Source organism: Oryctolagus cuniculus, chromosome 7 (assembly GCF_964237555.1).
Source record: "Oryctolagus cuniculus chromosome 7, mOryCun1.1, whole genome shotgun sequence".
NCBI lineage: Eukaryota > Metazoa > Chordata > Mammalia > Lagomorpha > Leporidae > Oryctolagus > Oryctolagus cuniculus.
The window spans coordinates 78793733-78811111 of record NC_091438.1 but is presented as its reverse complement, the minus strand read 5'-3'; the positions used below and the strand labels follow the sequence as shown (position 1 = coordinate 78811111).

Genomic DNA, 17379 nt, shown 5'->3' with positions numbered 1-17379 from the left:
GCCTTGGGAAGTGACAGAGCTGAGATCAATGACATCAGCCGTATTTGACAACAGGGAGAACCATACAGGTGGACACTCCTCTGTAGTATACACACCTCGGGCACCTGGGAGCTCGGGTGGGGCTGAGAGTGGGGTGCTACAGGGTCCTGATTGAGGCTCTACCTGAGAAGTCTATGGAAAGTTTTGGGAGCCATTGGCAAGGAGGTGACAACCAGAGTCTGAGGAACAGACAAGCCACCTAGGGGAGAGGAAACAGAGGCAAGGAGAGTGCCAAGGCCTGCACTTCGGGTCACGGGGGAGAGCGCGAGTAGAAAAGGGCCTCAAAGGTGGGGAGGGGGGAAGTGGCAGGAAGGGCTCTTAACTGGAGTCTGGGTCCCAGACGCCAGACCAGCACTGACACCCAGTTCTCACTGACAGTGAGGAAGCCACCACTGCACCCTGCCTGGTCCTCTCTGAAGGTGGTTAGGACCAGACAGATTCCAGGGCACCTGTCCCGTCCCAGCTTGCCATGAAGCGGTCCAAGGAGCCTCACCAGTGATGCCCAGAGACGAGCTCAGGACAGCAAGCCAGGCAGAAAGAGGAAGAAGGGAGAGGAGGACACACAGGTGGTCACTGGCTCAAGAAATGGGAGAGCAAAGGGAGAGAGAAACGAGGTGGTGTCCAGAGGCCATCAGTGGGGCCGGGTGAAGAAAAGTAAAATAATTACCACATGTCTAATTTCACAGAAATATTTAGCAACAACAGTCCGGGGCTGGATTGAAAGCAAGACAATAAATGCGACTGCAGAATTAAATATTTAAACCAGAGATATCGGCAGTAAATTTCCTTTTATTCTCAAACAAACTGTCAAGATAGCAGATACGCAACAGAAACGAGAAAACACAAGTTGGATGGCTTCCTCACACACAATCTGGCATTTGCCCAGCAGCACATCTGGGGCTCACATTTGTAGACCTGATCCTTATTTTGCTCTATTGCTTTAAAAAAAAAAAAATACTCTCCCAAAAGTTCTAAGAGCGAGAAGTCACATTTCAAAATGTGGAGGATGATCTCACAGAAACATTTTCTAACAACATTTTCAGGAAGCAAAATCACTTTTTTTTTTAAGTCCAGAGCAGTTACCATGGCAACCATAGTTGGGGTCAGGGTTGTGACCCTAACCTTCATAAAGACGAAACAGCACACTGGTTGGAAAACGCTGCCGCTGGACAAATTTTTAAAGGGGTCAGGGCCATCTCTTCTCCACCCTGGGGAAGAGGCAATACTAAGAGAACCCCACCCCCAATCTGTCAGCTTGCAGCCAGCAAGAACATAACCCAGCATTACCTCATGCTAAAATGGCAGCGTGCAGCCGGACTCAGTCCCTCCAGTGGGGCAGGGGCCATGTTCTGCTAGGGCAGTTTCAGAGTGTGTGGCTACTACCACGATAAACTGCAGGGCCAAAGTCAGGGTCAGCCAGCATCTTGCTAGGAACGCTGGCATTCCTTTGGCTCGCCTATGCCCTGATTGGTATCTCCCATGATCTGATTTCTGCATTCATTTTTTCTAAAGTCCCAAGGCTGGGTTTTTGGCAAGTGCTATGCTGAGAGTCAGCCATAGTTTCACACTGACCCTCTTGCCCAGTGTGCTGCAAACTGACCATAGCTAGTGTGACCAGGCCCAGCTCTGGTTTGCATTGTCCTCTGCTGCCACCTCCTCTCCTTGGTGTCCTGACCCTGATCCTCTACCCAGGCCTGGACTGGCACCTTGGCACTGCCCAGAAGGCTGTTATCATTTAAAGTCCACCAGGCATCCTCACGTGAGGGGGCAACTCTTTTTCAAATGATGTGAGTGCTCTGTTCATTTAGGGCCTCCTGTCTCCCAAGAGTCAGATCAGTTGCCTTTGAAGGTAAAATAATTTCTACAGCAACACTCAAATGAACAGGGGAAGGAGAGAAGGCAGAGAGAAAGAGAGAAAGGGGGGGGAGGGAGGGGGGGGAGAGGCAGGGAGGGAGGGAGGGGGAGAGAGAGAGAGAGACAGAGAGGAAGGAATGCCCTTGGAGAAATGTAATATATCCGGTGTGGGTCTGTGACAAGATGGCCAGTTCAGAGGTATCTTGCTTGTTACACTGGAGTGATTCTATGATGACCTCCTTTTAAACAAACACTAGATAGACAGTGCTTATATGTGGAAGCTATCTGTTTAGACACTGACTTTTGCCAATATACTGTGTGTGTGTGTGGTTCACTCTGACACTTGCTCAGTACACAGGACATCTAAGACGTCTCCAACAGCAACAGCCCTGGGGTTTCCTTCTGCATATGCACAGGACCAACAGTAGGAAGCTATTCATGAACCACACCAGATGAAACAACAGCCCAGAGAGAGAAGGAATGTAGCCAGTTTGCTGGTGTTCACTTCATATTTCTGCTCTCTGATAAGTGCTTTCCAAAAAGTCAGCCTTGAAATTTTGCATCAAAAATAAAAATTAAAAAAAAAAAATCAGCTACCCCTAATGAGAAACTTTACCAATCAGAAACCATCTACTAATCTCCATCTAAGGACTTTCTATTTTAATCAACCAAATATTTTCTTTGTCCCCCTTAGGCAATCCCCTTATGAAAGCTTTTCATTTGTGCCCCTAGTGGAACAGTGAACCTCTTGCAGTCCAGTATTGTCTGATTAATGAATCACTAAATGCTTAAATAAGCTCCAAAATTTTAGTACACTTAAAAACAAAAGTTTGAATCTTTTTTTATTGATAATAGACAAAGGCAAGAAACACAATCATCCCCCCCAACCTGTTGTGTCTATATATTTTTAAAATATTTATTTGTTTATTTTTATTTGAATGGCAGAGTTAAAAAAGAGAAAAATTGACAGAAAGAGAGGTCTTCCATCCACTGGTTCACTCCCCAAATGGCCTCAATGGCCAGAGTTGGGCCTGACTGAATCCAGGACCAAGGGGCTTCTTCCGGGTCTCCCAGGTGCATGCAGGGGCCCAAGCACTTGGGTCATCTTCTGCTGCCCTCCCAGGTACATTTACAGGGATCTGGATTGGAGGTGGAACAGCTAGGACACACACCAGAGCCTATATGGGATGCTAGAATCGCAGGCAGCAGTTTTACCTGCAATGCCACAGCGCCAGTCCCCTGTGTCTATATTTTTATAACACAGAGGAAGAAAAGGAGAAAGTTGCCCATCTACTAATAAAGTAGAAATGGGAGGAAAGATAGATTTATAGGTAGAGAGAGATCTTCAAAATGTTCAGTCCTCAGACACCCAAATTCCTGACAGTCAGCAAAAAGATCCCAACCAGGTGCAAAAGTGCAAATACTGAAGCTCCCGCATCTCATTCTGTGCAGGACGAGGCTCCTGACAAGCCAGTTCTCTCTGTCACAGCTCAGGCAAGCTGGGTTCCAGCACAGGACAGGTGAGCCGCTGTAGCAAAGGCAGCAGAAAGCCTTGTGGGTCGGGAGTTAGCACAAAAGTCCCCTTGGCGCTGGCATGCATTGTGGGGATTAGCAGCCACATGGAGTGCAAGGGCTGCAGAGCCCAGCCCTGCAGTTTATAATTACTCATGTTTGGTGTGATAATCCTAATGCACGGCGCGGGGGCTGGGGGAGGGACGAGCTGCTGCCACACACAGACCGACAGCAAGGAAGGGAATAAAACAGGGCTCTTAGGTCTGGAAGGAGCTTTCAGAGCCTATGCCCAAAACCCAAACCCTCACAGGAGACCTGCAGGCTCAGCTCTCGCCACCCACTGGGCCTGATTAGTGGGCTCTGTGGGCTAGGACGACGTAAAAGAGAGGCTAAAAGACAAAGTGTGGAAAAAGCTGACACCATGGGACCTACAGGCCCGGCTAGAAGCTGGCCCCTGCTCCCCATCTGGCTGAAGAGCCTTCCAGAGCTCTCTCCCATGAAAACAGCAATGTCTAGGCCTCCCTCTCGGGTGGATGACGAGGGCAGGCAGGGCTAACTCCACGGGCCTGGCCGGTACAGCAGGCACACGGATCGCCAGAGCTCCACCATCAGGGCTGCTGTCATCTTATCTGGGGCCTGAGGGAGCCGTTCACCGGCAGGCAGAACAGTTAGCGTTTTAGATGTGTTGACTTCCTTCTCTTTCTCCCAGCTGTGGTCTTTCCTGCCCTCAAAAAGCACCGAGAGAGGGACAAGTTCATGCCACAGTCCTTGAAGATACAAAGCAAAAGCAATTTGGAGCCACATGCGTGATTAACCACACAGCCCATCTGACAGGGCCAGCCAAGAAGTCTGGAGCCAAACTGAAAACTCAATCATACCAACTGCACTCACCCATGTGGCTAAGGAGCCACACCCGTCTCTCTCTGGTCCTCATTTTGCATCTCTGTGCACGCTGCTGGTGGGTCTGCTGTTGGAAGCCCACCCCAATGCCTCGCCTGGAACAGGCACAGAGACAAATGTATGGAGGGTGGGTGATGCTATAAAACCATGCTCCCTTCCAGTGACGGTGGGGCCCTGGATCCTCATGCTACCCTACAGCCAGCCGCTGGCAAGCCCCTCAGTCACTCCTTTAGTGTCAAGACAAAAAACATACACACAAACGTCCCTAGCTCCTAGGTACACATGGAATGGTGGTGTTGCATAAGCAGTGCGCGATTAGGCAGCCTGGACATGGGAAAGGCACAATCACCACGTAAAAGCTGGACGACGGGCAACACAACTGCCACCCTAGCCTTGATGCTGCCGGTGCCAGGAACCAGGACACCCACTGCGGGAGTCCCCAGGAGGAGAGGGGATTTCTACAGCGATGGCAAAGGAAAGCACCACACCGGCCCCTGCTTACTTTGAAAGGCAAACCTGATCTCTTGGGGCCGCTTACCCTCTCCTGCCCTCCTGCGTCGCCAGGGAGCCTTTCTCCAGTTTCCTGCTCACTTCCCAGGTGGTTGTTTCCCAAACCAATGATTACAAATGAGAGGTGTGGTTTCGGAAGAAAGCTACAACTCCGGGGCTCGGCTGTCCTGAGGAGAACCGGGAAGGGAGGCCTGGGGAAGCGGTGTTCTGGCACCAGAGGGCCCTTGAGACACCGCGGCTACACAGCTTGTCGGCCTGCTGTGGTGACTGCTTCCGGGTCAGGCTCTGTCACCTCCAAAGTAGAAACAACCCTCTCCCAGCACCTGGGAGCTGGGGATTTTGTAAAATGTTAGAGGAGGGAGGATGTGGAAAAGACCCTAAGGCCGAGCCCTCAGCATCAACAAGCAGAGGAACAATGGGCTGATTCAGCCGTCACCTCACATTACACTGCAAAGGCTGGCACTATAGCACAGCAGGTAAAGCCAGCATGCAATATGGCACCGGTTCCAGTCCCGGCTGCTCCACTTCTGATCCAGCTCCCTGCTAACAGCCCTGGAAGAGCAGCAGAAGGTGGCCCAAGTGCTTGGGCCCCTGCCACCGGGATGAAGCTCTGGGCTCCTGGCTTCAGCTTGACCCAGCCTTGGCCACTGCAGCCATCTAGGGAGTGAACCAGTAGATGAAGATATCTCCCTCCCTCTCTCTCTCTCTCTCTCTCCCCAAGTCCCGTAACTCTTTCAAATAAATAAATCTATGGGTTTGGGGGAGGGGGGCATGAAAAGAAGCAACGGCGGCAATCACCAGAGTCACTGTCAATTACAGCCTGCAGCCAGCATGGCCATTCCTTTGCCAATTTGTAAGGGACAGCACTTAGCATTTCATTTTGCCTTTCGTATTAGAGACTTACACACAAAGGCTGCTTCTGGCCTTCCCACCATCCTCCCTCCCCCCAGTACAGATCAGCTGTTATTTTTAGCATGCACTATGTAGTAGTATATCCATAAAGATCAAGGTATCCATTGAGAACAAAAAGACTTGGGTAAGTTCAGGTTGGAGGAGGAAGCAATCATTTTTTTCTTTTAAGAGAACTGGGCCAAGGTAAACGTTGAGTTAATTAGAATGCTAGGAGGTTGAATGACTTTTCTAAAAAATAACTTTAGTGCAGGGTGGGCATTGTAGTGCAGTGGATTAAGCCAACGCTTATGATGCCAGCATCCCACATCAGAATGCCTGAGTCCAAGTTCCAGCTGCTCCACTGAGAGTCAAGATAAGATGGCTCAAGTACTTGGGCCCCTGCCACTCATGTGGGAGACCTAGATGGAGTTCTTGGCTCCTGGTTTCTGCTTGGCCCAGCCAGGACTATTGTAGCCATTTAGGGAGTGAGCCAGGAGAGAGAAGATCCTTCTTTCTCTTTGTCTCTCTCTGTCTCTCCCTCTTTCTCTGTCACTCTGCCTTTCAAATAAACAAATCTTTTCTAAAAATGACTTTATTGAGATACAATTCGCATATCATAAAATTCATATATTTAAATGATAAGTCAACAGTTAGAACATTCACCACAACTTAAATTGTTGAACATTTTTGCCCCCTGCCCAAAAATACCTCGTAACCATTAATAGTAACCCCATTTCCTTCTTCCCCCTTCTAGCCCTAAGTTTAGTCTCTATACATGCCTGATTTCAGAACATCTCATATAAATGGAATTATATTTGTATAATATGAAAAGTATTCAACAAGTTCATGGAAAATGAATAGCATGGAAAAATTATGCATGGATTTCACAAAAATTTTGCACCAAAATAAACTTATCTTTTAATTCCATTTTTCCACGAACTTTTTAAAGTCCCCTCATATGGTCATTGTGTCCCTCTTCTTTCACTCAGCATATTTCCAAGGGTGATCCATGTTGTAGCATTCATGTATATTTGTATTTCATTCCTTTCTATTGCCTTTCCATGCATATACGATAATTTACTTATCCATGCATCAGATGATGGTTATTTGGGTTGTCTGTACTTTTTAAATATTATGAATAATATTGGCATAAATATCACGGGCAAGTTTTTGCACGGGCACATATCTTCACTTCCATCTGATATATAACCAAAAGCACACGTGCTGGATTACACGGCTCAAACGACTCTTCCCAACAGTTTGCACATACGAAGAGAGTTAGTCATATTTAATGCTTCTCTCTTTCCAACTTGCCATCATCCATAAATAAACTCTCCTTCATTCTCTCATTGTCCTGTCTCTGGAGTACTGATGTCATCCTCTACACGAACTCTCTGAGGTCTGCTATATCTTCAGAATTATTCCAGCATTCAACAGACTTCCAAAGGACAGTTATCCCAACATCTTGTTTTCACACAGGATGGAACTACAACCATCTAATTCTTGATGGTCCCCAAAGAAGGAAACAGCTGCATATTTTTCAGAAGTGTCTTCAAATCACTAGCCCAAAACCATACCTGTACTTCCCAAATATTGAAGGAGGAGAATGTGCTGGTTTTTAATGAGTTTGAGCCGATCCTCCCCGGGCCCTCTGTCTTCTCTTCCTATTGAACTCTGCATCCCATGACGCCAGCTGATTTTACACATCCTCAGTATTGCCATATCCTAAAATGAATTCCATCTTGATCTAACACAGTAAGTGCCAGGGTGGGAGGGTTCTGGTGTCATTCCTTGAGGCATTTGTCTTCTGCTCCAGCAGTCTTATTTGAGTCTATTTTCAGTGTCAACAAAAGCACCGTCCACCAAGTTGACATCCAGAACTTCACGCCATCGCTACTCCTGTCACAGCCCAGGCTTTCTCTCCTCCTCAGCTCCTCGGAAAGGAGCACACATAAAATGAGTAATTACTGCTGCAAAGGAATTGCTGGAGTCAGCAACACTCCGTAGGAGCTGCATTTCCTCCCCTCCTCCTTTCCCTCCCACCGCAAGCTCTCCCCCATACCTCAAGAATTAAAGACGCATCACTGGGATAACAAGAACTGACCTGACATATGGATTGCAGCAACAATGGCAAGCAACCAGAGTATTAACAATAATTTCCAGCGTAGCTGGAAAGGTTAGATATCAGTCTGAAATATGACGACTCTGCACACTTTCAGCAGATTAAAATCAACTTGCTTTTCCTCTGGACATTTCCTACCCTCCACCCCCTACTCAACAACAACAGCAACAAGGCAGGGTGGTTGGCGCACACAACAAGCGGTTCTGGAAGTTAACTTTTCTTAACTAGAAAAAAGCTCAAAGACATAAGGCATTCTGCATTCCTCTTCCTGCATTTCTGTGTGATCAGGACTCACATGGTTCTCCCCAGGGAAAGAATCCCTGAGTGGTAACCCTTCTGACACACAGAAACGTAAACACAGGAAGGAGGACAGCTGTGTGCTACCTGGGAGGAAGCCTGCTGATCACTCACCCACAGTCCAGGTCATTTTTGAGCAACAACAAACAGGGCATCATTTCCCTCTGATGGTGTTGAATTTGGGCCTGCTTTGTCACCCCTGAGATGAGGATAATCGTAGGACTTCATGGGGTTAGGTATGGGTGCTTCAAACAGTGCTGCACACAGAGGAAACACGGAGTAGCTGGAGTTCCTATCATCTCTGCCACCATCACCACCAGGCCCACCACGCCCTGTGTGTGGCTGCCTGGACCGCGAGAAGGAGCTCCCCTTGGTGCCCTTCCTGTGAGGGCAGAGTGATACCACTTTATTCCAGAGTGTTCCCAATCCTCTGGACTTGTCCAGCAGGAACAACTGGTTTGTAAGAAAGTAAAAAAAGAAGAAAGAGATGGCACAGCAGAGAATGGGAAAGACACTTTACACTCAGATTATTTTGATTTCTCACAATTACATTTAAAAGATGACATTCTGAGGCCAGTGTTGTGGCGTAGCAGGTAAAGCCATGGCCAGTGATGCTGGCATCCCGTATAGGTGCCAATTCAAGTACCAGCTGCTCCACTTCTGATCCAGATCCCTGCTAATGGCCTGGGAAAGCACTGGAAATGGCCCAGGTGCTTGGGCCCCTGCACCCACATGTGGGACCCGAAGAAGTTCCTGGCTCCTGGCTTTGGATCAGCCCAACTCTAGCCATTGCGGCCATTTAGGGAGTGAACCAGCAGATAGAAGACCTCTCTGTCTCTCCCTCCCTCTCTCTCTCTCTGTAACTCTGCTTTCCAAATAAATAAAAAAATCTTTAAAAAAACACAATAAAAATTTTAAAAATAGAAGATGACATTTTGGGGGCCAGCACTATGGCATAGCGGGTAATGCCTGTGATGCCTGCATCTCATATGTGCATCAGCTTGTGTCCTGGTTGCTCCACTTCCAATCCAGCTCCCTGCTTACAGCCTGGGAAAAGCAGCAGGAGATGGCCCAAGTGCCTCAGGCCCTGCCAGCCACATGAGAGACCCAAAGAAGGTTCTGGTTTTGGCATGGTCCAGCACTGGCCATTGTAGCCATCTGAGGAGTGAACTAGTAGATGAAAGATTCTCTCTGTCCCTCCTCCGCTATCTGTTACTCTTTCAAAGTTAATAAAAAAAAATTTTAAATATGATATTTCTAAGTCATTTCTAAAGAGAGAAGCCCAAGGTTAAACAATCCATGACTTTACACCCTGCTCCTGTGTTCCTATGCGAGCAGCCTCTCCGAACCCCAGAAGGACTCTTTGCTCTGCAAATCATCCGTGCACACCCACAGGAGCACTGAACCGACGGCTGACACCCGCGCCTACCTCTCTCTGTGGCTGGCCCGGCCCCTGGTCCGTGGTGCGGAGGTTGAGAACGTGCACCTCCTGCGGCAGCGCAGTCGTGCCTCTGCTGGCGCAGCCTGACAGGACGGTGAAGCTCTCCATCAACGCCTGGACAGGATGCGAGGCATTGACAGGTGACAGCTCACACCGGGTGCTGGGTTCTGGACCTGCGGGGGGGAAGCACAGACGTGAACCACACAGAAACAGCGGCCAGTCCTGCCCCAAGGAGGCTATATAGGTTGGAGACGGCCAGCCCAGCAGAGGAGTTGTTCCTGAGCCGTGGTTTCCAGGAATAAATGGCAAACACGGTACCCTTAAATGTCTTTTGGATGATTTTGGTGTATCTGACTCTTTGAATTCCTTTTGGCTCCGCAGGTCACAAATCTAAAAGGATACTTCAGAAAGTTGATGGAAAATGTGTGTTATGAAAAAAAAAAACTATCCATGGGTTTATTTTTTACTTTTATGTTTTAATGCCAAAATAAACCCACCTGTCTTTTAATCTAATTTTCCATGAACTTTCTGAAGTCCCCCCATATTTCTCTAGATGAAGAACATCTTCCATTTGACAGTCATGTTCACTTCAACCTCCCCTCTTGGGAGAAAAATCAGAGATACATGGAATAAACTACTTAAAGTCAAGGCTGGCACTGTGACACAACTGCTTAAGATGCCATCTGCAATGCCGGCATCCCAAATGGGTGCCAGTTCAAATCTCAGCTGCTCTACTTCCAAACCAGCTCCCTGCTAATATGCCCAGAAAGGCAGCAAAAGATTACCCAAGTTCTTGGGTCTCTGCCACCCACATGGGAGACCACGATGAAATTCCAGGCTCCTAGCTTCAGCCTGGCTGAGCCCTGGCTCTGACAGCCATTTGGGGAGAGAACCAGCAAATGGAAGATTTCTTTCTCTGTCTCTTCCTCTCTTTCACTCTGCCTTTCAAGTAAATAAATCCTTAAAAAAATTAATTGCTAAGTCCCAATAATACTATGTAGTCATAGATCAAATCAAATACCTAAAATTATACCCAAAATATGGATCAAATACAATCCCTACCTTTTATGAGCTTCCCAGTAGCAAGGAAAGCAAAACACGTTTGAGAACAATACTCAGCCAACGTAATGGGTAGAAGCAACCGGAGCCAGAGTTATACGGCAAAGTTTGGACCAAAGGTCAGAAAAGGCTTCCAGAAAGAGCGGGGCCATGAGCAGAGCCCCACACAGCAGAGGTGGAACCCTGTCACACTTGGCCCCTGCCTCCTCATTCTCCCTTCCTCCAATCCTCCAGCCTTCAGTTCTAAATCCCCCCACCCCCACCCCGCTCCCCCCTACAGCCCTATCACCTCTGTCCTTAGACAAGTACAGTTCCTCCCACCAGGAGCTCTGCCCTTCAACTGTTTGGTTGTTCCAAGTGTGAATACCTGCCCACCCCCATCTCTGCAGGCCACTGACTGAATCGGGCCCCTTCCTGCCCCTCCAGCCTCAACCCTCCACACTGCAGCAGCACTAACCGGCATAAGGGTCTCGCAAGAAACCACCATGTTTCTCGGCTCTGTGTCTTTATTCCAGCTTGTTTCCTTTACCCAAATTCCTCTTCCACTCCAACTCCACCTGCACAACACCCCAAGCTGAGGGATGTGCTCCTTCTGGATCCCTCCATGGCTCCCCTGCCCTTCTCCACTGTCTCATCTATCACACAGTGACCCCCGGCGTGTACATCCATCTCTGCCAGTAGAATGTGACCCCCTCGGGCACTGCAGGTTGCTCATCTTAGTGCCTGACATATAGCGACGCTCAAAAATCTTCTGTTAAGAGGAGGAGGTTTGGCGCAGGTGGTTTGAGCATCATGTCGGTGCATCCCATATCAGAGTGCCTGGGTTCAAGTCCCACCTCCACTTCTAATCCAGCTTCCCGCTCGTGTGTACCCTGAGATACAGCAGGTGATGGCTCACATAGTTGGGTCCCTGCCACCCATACGGGAGGGCTGGACTGAGTTCCCAGCTCCTGGCTTCAGGCACCTGGGATGTGATCTCTGTCTTTGTCTCTCTGCCTTTCAAATAATGGAAAATAAATAATTTTTTAAAATTTGTTAAATGAATAAATTAAGCACTTTTTAAGACACATTAGCAGGAAGCTGGATCAGAAGCAGAGCAGCCGGGACTCCAACAGCTCCCAGTTGTGGGATGTTGGCAGCATCAGAAGCAGCAGCTTAACTTGCTGCATCCTGGTGCTGGCCCAGATATCACACGTTTTGAGCACTAGGATGAGGTTCAAAATATTTTGGATTCTGGAGGATTTTGGATTTTGTATCTTCAAATTAGGGAAGCTAAACTGTAAAATCTAATATCCTGGAATGTCAAATATCCCCAAACTTGAAAACTCTGAAATCCGAAACACACCTGGTCTCAGATAAGGGATATTTAACCTGAAAAAGGAGACTGCTACAGTGACAGGAGATGTGACCCATACACTCCACCTCACTTCACTTTGCATTGATAGATGCAACTGAGAGGAAAGGGGACAGGGACACATGGTACTCCACTCCTCTGTGAGCCCGGTGCTACTGTCCCCTTCACTCAGGAGCTGAGGAGACTGGGATTTCAACGTGCACACCCCCAACCTGAGACCCACAGAAAAGTCCTGGATGCCTGCCAGCGAGTTCTGCCTGACTTCTGAATAGCGGGAGTACCCTCTGGCTTGTAGCCGTGGTCTAAAGGCACATGGGTCAGGGCCAGCAAGCCGGCTCCCCTCCACTGTGTCACACGTGGACGCCCTGCCTGGTGGGCCAAATCTATTTCAGGACTCAGAGAAATTATCTAGGTTGATAATAGCTATCTGCTCTGAAATGAGGAATGTGCTTTCTCAAATAATCACTGCCAGCCACTTTATTGCTGGGTCATGCCCAGCCACTTTCGGAGAAAGCACGGGGCTGCTGGAGGAGGAGCTCACAGCAGCGATGGTGAAAGGCCCTGAGCGGGCAGCCCCAGAGGCCCCAGGTGCAGGGACATGGCTGAGCAGGGGTGCCCCTGCTGCTCTCCTCCCTCACCCTGCAGCTCCGGGTTCCCTAAGAGCCCCAGAGAAAGTCTCCTGCTCCATTCTGGGGACACAGAGTGACGATAGCCATGCACCCTGGGAAATCCTTGTGAATGTGTTTCAGGACTTTCTGCTGTGAATTTTGCAGTCATCATGGCTTATGCGCAAACACAAATGCTTTGCAGTTCCATTTTCGCACGTGTGTGTAAAGCTCTCAGTGGGCTGTAGTTCCAGCTACAAAAAGGCCTGCGATGTACCGGACTTCCTTCCCTCGCGTGTTACCCTCACCCACGGGGGTCTCCCTGCCAGGGCCATGCTGCCAATCATCTAGGCACTGGGGCATCAACAAAAACCTGAAGAAACAAATCAGAGATCCAGGTCTCCCAACGAGGGAGGGGAGGGGCCAGAGCAGGGAAGCGTGGGTCCTGAGGCCAGGTGTTTCCCACCTCCGTGGTGGGCCCTGTCCTGCTGGAGTGTCGTAGACAGGCGGCAGATGGCTACGGCTGCACAAGGCAGTTCAAGGCCAGAGAAGAGAAGAAGCACCGGGTGGGACACACTCTCATCCAGAGACCCACGCTCAGCATGCAACGTTCCTGACTGTCTGACACCCTGGGGTAGTATTTGGTCTTTGAGGATTTTTGTTAACATTTCCCTGCCCCAAGTTTGAAGAAGGGAAAAAGAAAGGTACAACATGTGGATAAACGATATGTTTGCCAAAAAGATGAATCAGAAATTATCCACCACCCAGTCCTGAGGGTCTGTGAGAAATGGTACTCCCAGGGCCAGAGATATGGTGTAGTGGGTAAAGCCACCACCTGCGGCTCCAGCATCCCATATGGGACTGGTTCGAGTCCCGGCTTCTCCATTTCTGATCCAGCTCTCTGCTATGGCCTGGGAAAGCAGTAGAAGATGGCCCAAGTACTTGAACCCCTGCACCCACGTGGGAGACCTGGAAGAAGCTCCTGGCTCCTGGCTTCAGATCGGCTCAGCTTCAGCTGTTGCGACTATTTGGGAAGTGAACCAGAGGATGGAAGACCTTTCTCCCCCCGCCCTCCCCCTTTGCCTCTCTATAAATCTGCCTTTCAAATAAATAAATAAATCTTTAAAAAAAAAAAAAGAAATATTACCTCCAACAGTTCAGCACACACTGTCAGTCTGTTCTAGCGAAAACAATACAAGAAACTGTGTGTATCCATGTATTAAGCTTATGCTCTGCGCTAGGCAATGCCAGCTACTGCACACCCTGCAGCACCGCACACAGAGCTGGACTCCGCCTCACTTAAAAGAAAAACACAAGCTCAGTGCACTGGAGCAACTGCCCTGCTCCCAGGCAGGCCCCAGTGCCCCGGGGCCACAGACTCCGACCTTCCTCAATGGCTCTCTTTCACCAAGAGGCAGGACCCTGAGATGCAGGGTCAGCACCCTCTCCCACGTCCACACTTGCTGGGAGCCTCCAAAGACAGCCCTGGAAGGAGGCGCAGAGGGTACTGAGGTTCACCATTTACTTGGGAATGCAGCCAGGAAATGCGATGGATTGACAGATGGTAGATATCAGATAGAACAACAATTGCAAAATGTGCAGCGTGGGATCTGGATGCTCACCCTACAGTGATTTCAACATCTCTGTATGTTGAAATTTTTCATTAAAAAAAGAAAGTTGACAGGGAAGGGATGCTTATAGACAAATAAGGCCAGAGATGCCTCCAGAAACCACTCACACTCCTGGGAGACGGCAAACTGGTGCAAGCTTTCAGGGGTCTCAAAAGTACTTCTCTTCGGAGCCATGGGCTCCACTGCAGGAGTTTCTCATAAAGAAATCGCTGGAGAAGTGAGCCAAGGGTACAGCACTTTCTCAGTGCAAAAACGCAACTCAAGACAAAGGACAAAAGCAATCCTGTGTGGACCTGGCCCAGCTAAGAGGTATAATTTTTCTTAATTAAAATTTCATTTTATATTTTGAAAGGCAAATTTACAGAGAGAGAGAGAGCAAGATATCTTCCATCCACTGGTTCACTCCCCAAGTGGCTGGGCCTGGCCAAAGCCAGGAGCCAGGAAAACCCATCCAGGTCTCCCAGGTGAGTGGCAGGGTCCCAAGCACTTGGGCCATCTGCTGTTGCTTTCCCAGGCACATCAGCAGGGAGCTGGATGGGAAGCAGAGCAGATGGGACTTGAACCAGCACTCGTGGGGGATGTGGCTTACCCCACTGCAGCACCACGCAGGCCCCTAACGGATATAATTTAACCTGTAACCATATGCAGCGGAGGGGTCACCTCCTGGGAGAGCAGGTGCAGTGCAGGACTGGGAGGAGAGGGAGCACCACAAGAAAGAGGCCACCTGGAGGTCTTTGACTCTAATAAATCTTGCTTTTAAACCTTTAAAAAAAAGGGGGGGGGGAGAGAAGAAAAGAAAGAGGCCACAGAATTTTCCGAAGCTTGCCTTCCAGCATCTTTGAGAGATGCCCATTTCCTGTTAGCTGGTGCACCCCTGATTTCCAGGTACAACGTCCCCTCTGGGCCTCCTTGGCGCTCTCTATGGTCTCTCCAGAGACCTCCCCAGGCACCTGCGGGGTTTAACCAGAGCCTCCCAAACCCACCGTGGAACCAGCGCAGACCTCCTTTTGCAACCTCCAGCTTCTCAGCTTCTCCATCAGCCCCACCCCTTACGCCACACTGCCTTGTTCCGTCCCACAGCGGTGGGTCTGGCCTCTACCTCAGTGCAGCTGGCAGAGACCTGGGAGTGTCCTGATGCCACCTGCTCGCTCTGCTCCACCAACAGAGGCCCCCTCTCTCCATCTCTTCTGGCATCACTGCCTGGTTCCCCCAAGACACTGCAAATGCTCGTCCCTACCAGAACGTTATTTACAGAGTGGCCAGATCAGCCTGTTACAAATCACAAGTCTGGGCGTGCCTTGCTCTGCTGAAAAAGACTTGCTGACCTCTCCCTGCCCTCCTGATGAAGGCCAAAACCCTCTCCGTGACTCACAAGGTCCTTCACGACCAGGCCCTGCCTCTGAGCCTGGCTTCATCTCTCAGGACTCTGCCACCTGCTCACCATGTTGTAGCCACTCTGGCTGAGGCACGGGCCTGCCGGTTGTCTCCCAGTATCAATTATTCTGCTTTTTTCCCCACCTGTTAGCCAGGCACCCAGCCATCCTAACTTTCCCAAGCCCCACTTGCCACTAGGTATGGCAACACAGACAAATTCTAGCTAATGACATATAACCAGAGGTGCTATCAACACCTTCCAGGAGGTCTCCTTATGAAGTGAAAGAGATGTGTTCTTCTGCCCTTTCCTCCTTCCTGCTGATTGGAATACAGAAGCGATGCATGGTGCTAGAGCAGCCATGTTTGGCTAGGAGATGGAAGCATATGCTGAAAGGACAAAGCAGTCAGAAGCTGCCTGAGAAATCGGTTAACCTGGCGCCCCTGGATCAGCACTGGGCTGCTTTTTATATGAAACGCTCAAACTTTTCTCTCTTCAAGCCAGTGTCATTTTCAATTTGCTGACACCTGCAGCTTAGGCTATCCTAATTAACATACTTCTTTTATTTCTTTATAAGCACCACCCTCCTTCCCAGGAGCCTCTACATACATAGCACTGCCTCCATGAAAACTTCCGCACCTTTTTGTTTGTTCCCTGCCCTGCCTTGCGAGATGTAACTCCTACACATCCCTCAGATCTGCTAAGGAAGCCAGCTTTACCTCTCACATTAGATTTGTCCTCCCACTCCCACGGGACTCTCTTTCTCTTCATGGCACCTCTCATGATGACCTGTGTGTGACTGTCTGTGGAATTACCTGTTTAATGTCTGCATATTCCCCACAACCACATAAACCACAGAGCAGCGGCGTCCAGTCCTGCACAGTGCGTGGCACACACAGCAGGCCCTTGGTGACTATGGAGGACAGGCGAGAGGACCATGAGCGACCTGTGCGCACCGGATCTCAAGCCCTTAGGACACCATCCATCCTGCACAGGTCTCCCCTTCAGTCCTCTCTGAAGAGCCCATGCCTCACTCTTACGCCAGAGGAAAAGCCAACCAGGAAACGAGAGCTCATTTTGGTTCTGAGAATCAAGTCCCAGGCGGGGGTCTCCCCACGCAACCACCCCAGGAAACCCAAACCTGCTCTTGCACTCTCTCCCCAGGCGGCCTCTGGCAAGGCCCTCCTCCTCAGCCGGCATGACTTACCCATTTCCCGGGGGCACAGCACGCTGGGAGCTCATCCTGTCACCTTTGGCCATCCCGTCCCAGGCCTGCCTGTCCAGGTCCCCCAGTCACACCCCCGCCCCCATCCTTCTCCCTGGAGCACAGTGGCTTCTAGTGCGATCCACCCATGTGATGCTGCACCTGGCTCATGTGGAAAGGGTTCACTTGCGAACAGCTTGTCCCATGCCACAGGCTCTGCCACACAGGCCTGGGCTGACAAGGGGGCTCTGCGTCTCAGCAGGGAAACATGCTCCGAAACCCATCTGACCCATCTACTCCCTGTGCACATGGTGACCCCTGGGCAGCCAGGGAAAGATGCTCAGGAACCTGTGCTCCCCGTGTGCACGGTGACCCCGGGGCTCTGCAGTCGCAGGAGGTCGGGGGGGTAGGGGGGGCCTTCCAGGCTGACCCAGCCTCTGCAGCTGGGACTGGGAACTCACTCCCTTCCCTTCCACACAACTTCTTTCCCACAGTCAAGCAATGACAGCAAGGATCCTAAACAGCAGGGCATGTGTGCTGAGGAGAGACACTCGGGCAGCAAACACAGCGCTCACGCTTATACACCCA

At 49.9% G+C, this 17379-nt stretch overlaps 1 protein-coding gene across 11 annotated transcripts in view; it reads right to left on the bottom strand.

The window, feature by feature from the left end:
• TGFBR3 (transforming growth factor beta receptor 3) overlaps positions 1-17379 on the bottom strand; it is a 216901-nt gene that overhangs the window by 117409 nt on the left and 82113 nt on the right. For all 11 annotated transcript variants that reach the window (XR_011390579.1, XM_008264892.4, XM_070078049.1 and 8 more), the window contains one exon: positions 9555-9739. Coding sequence is in view for 10 of the 11 variants with exons in the window: in XM_008264892.4 (XP_008263114.1) it covers positions 9555-9739 (185 nt within the window). In the remaining variant the exon portion in view is untranslated. The remainder of the gene's footprint in view (positions 1-9554; positions 9740-17379) is intronic.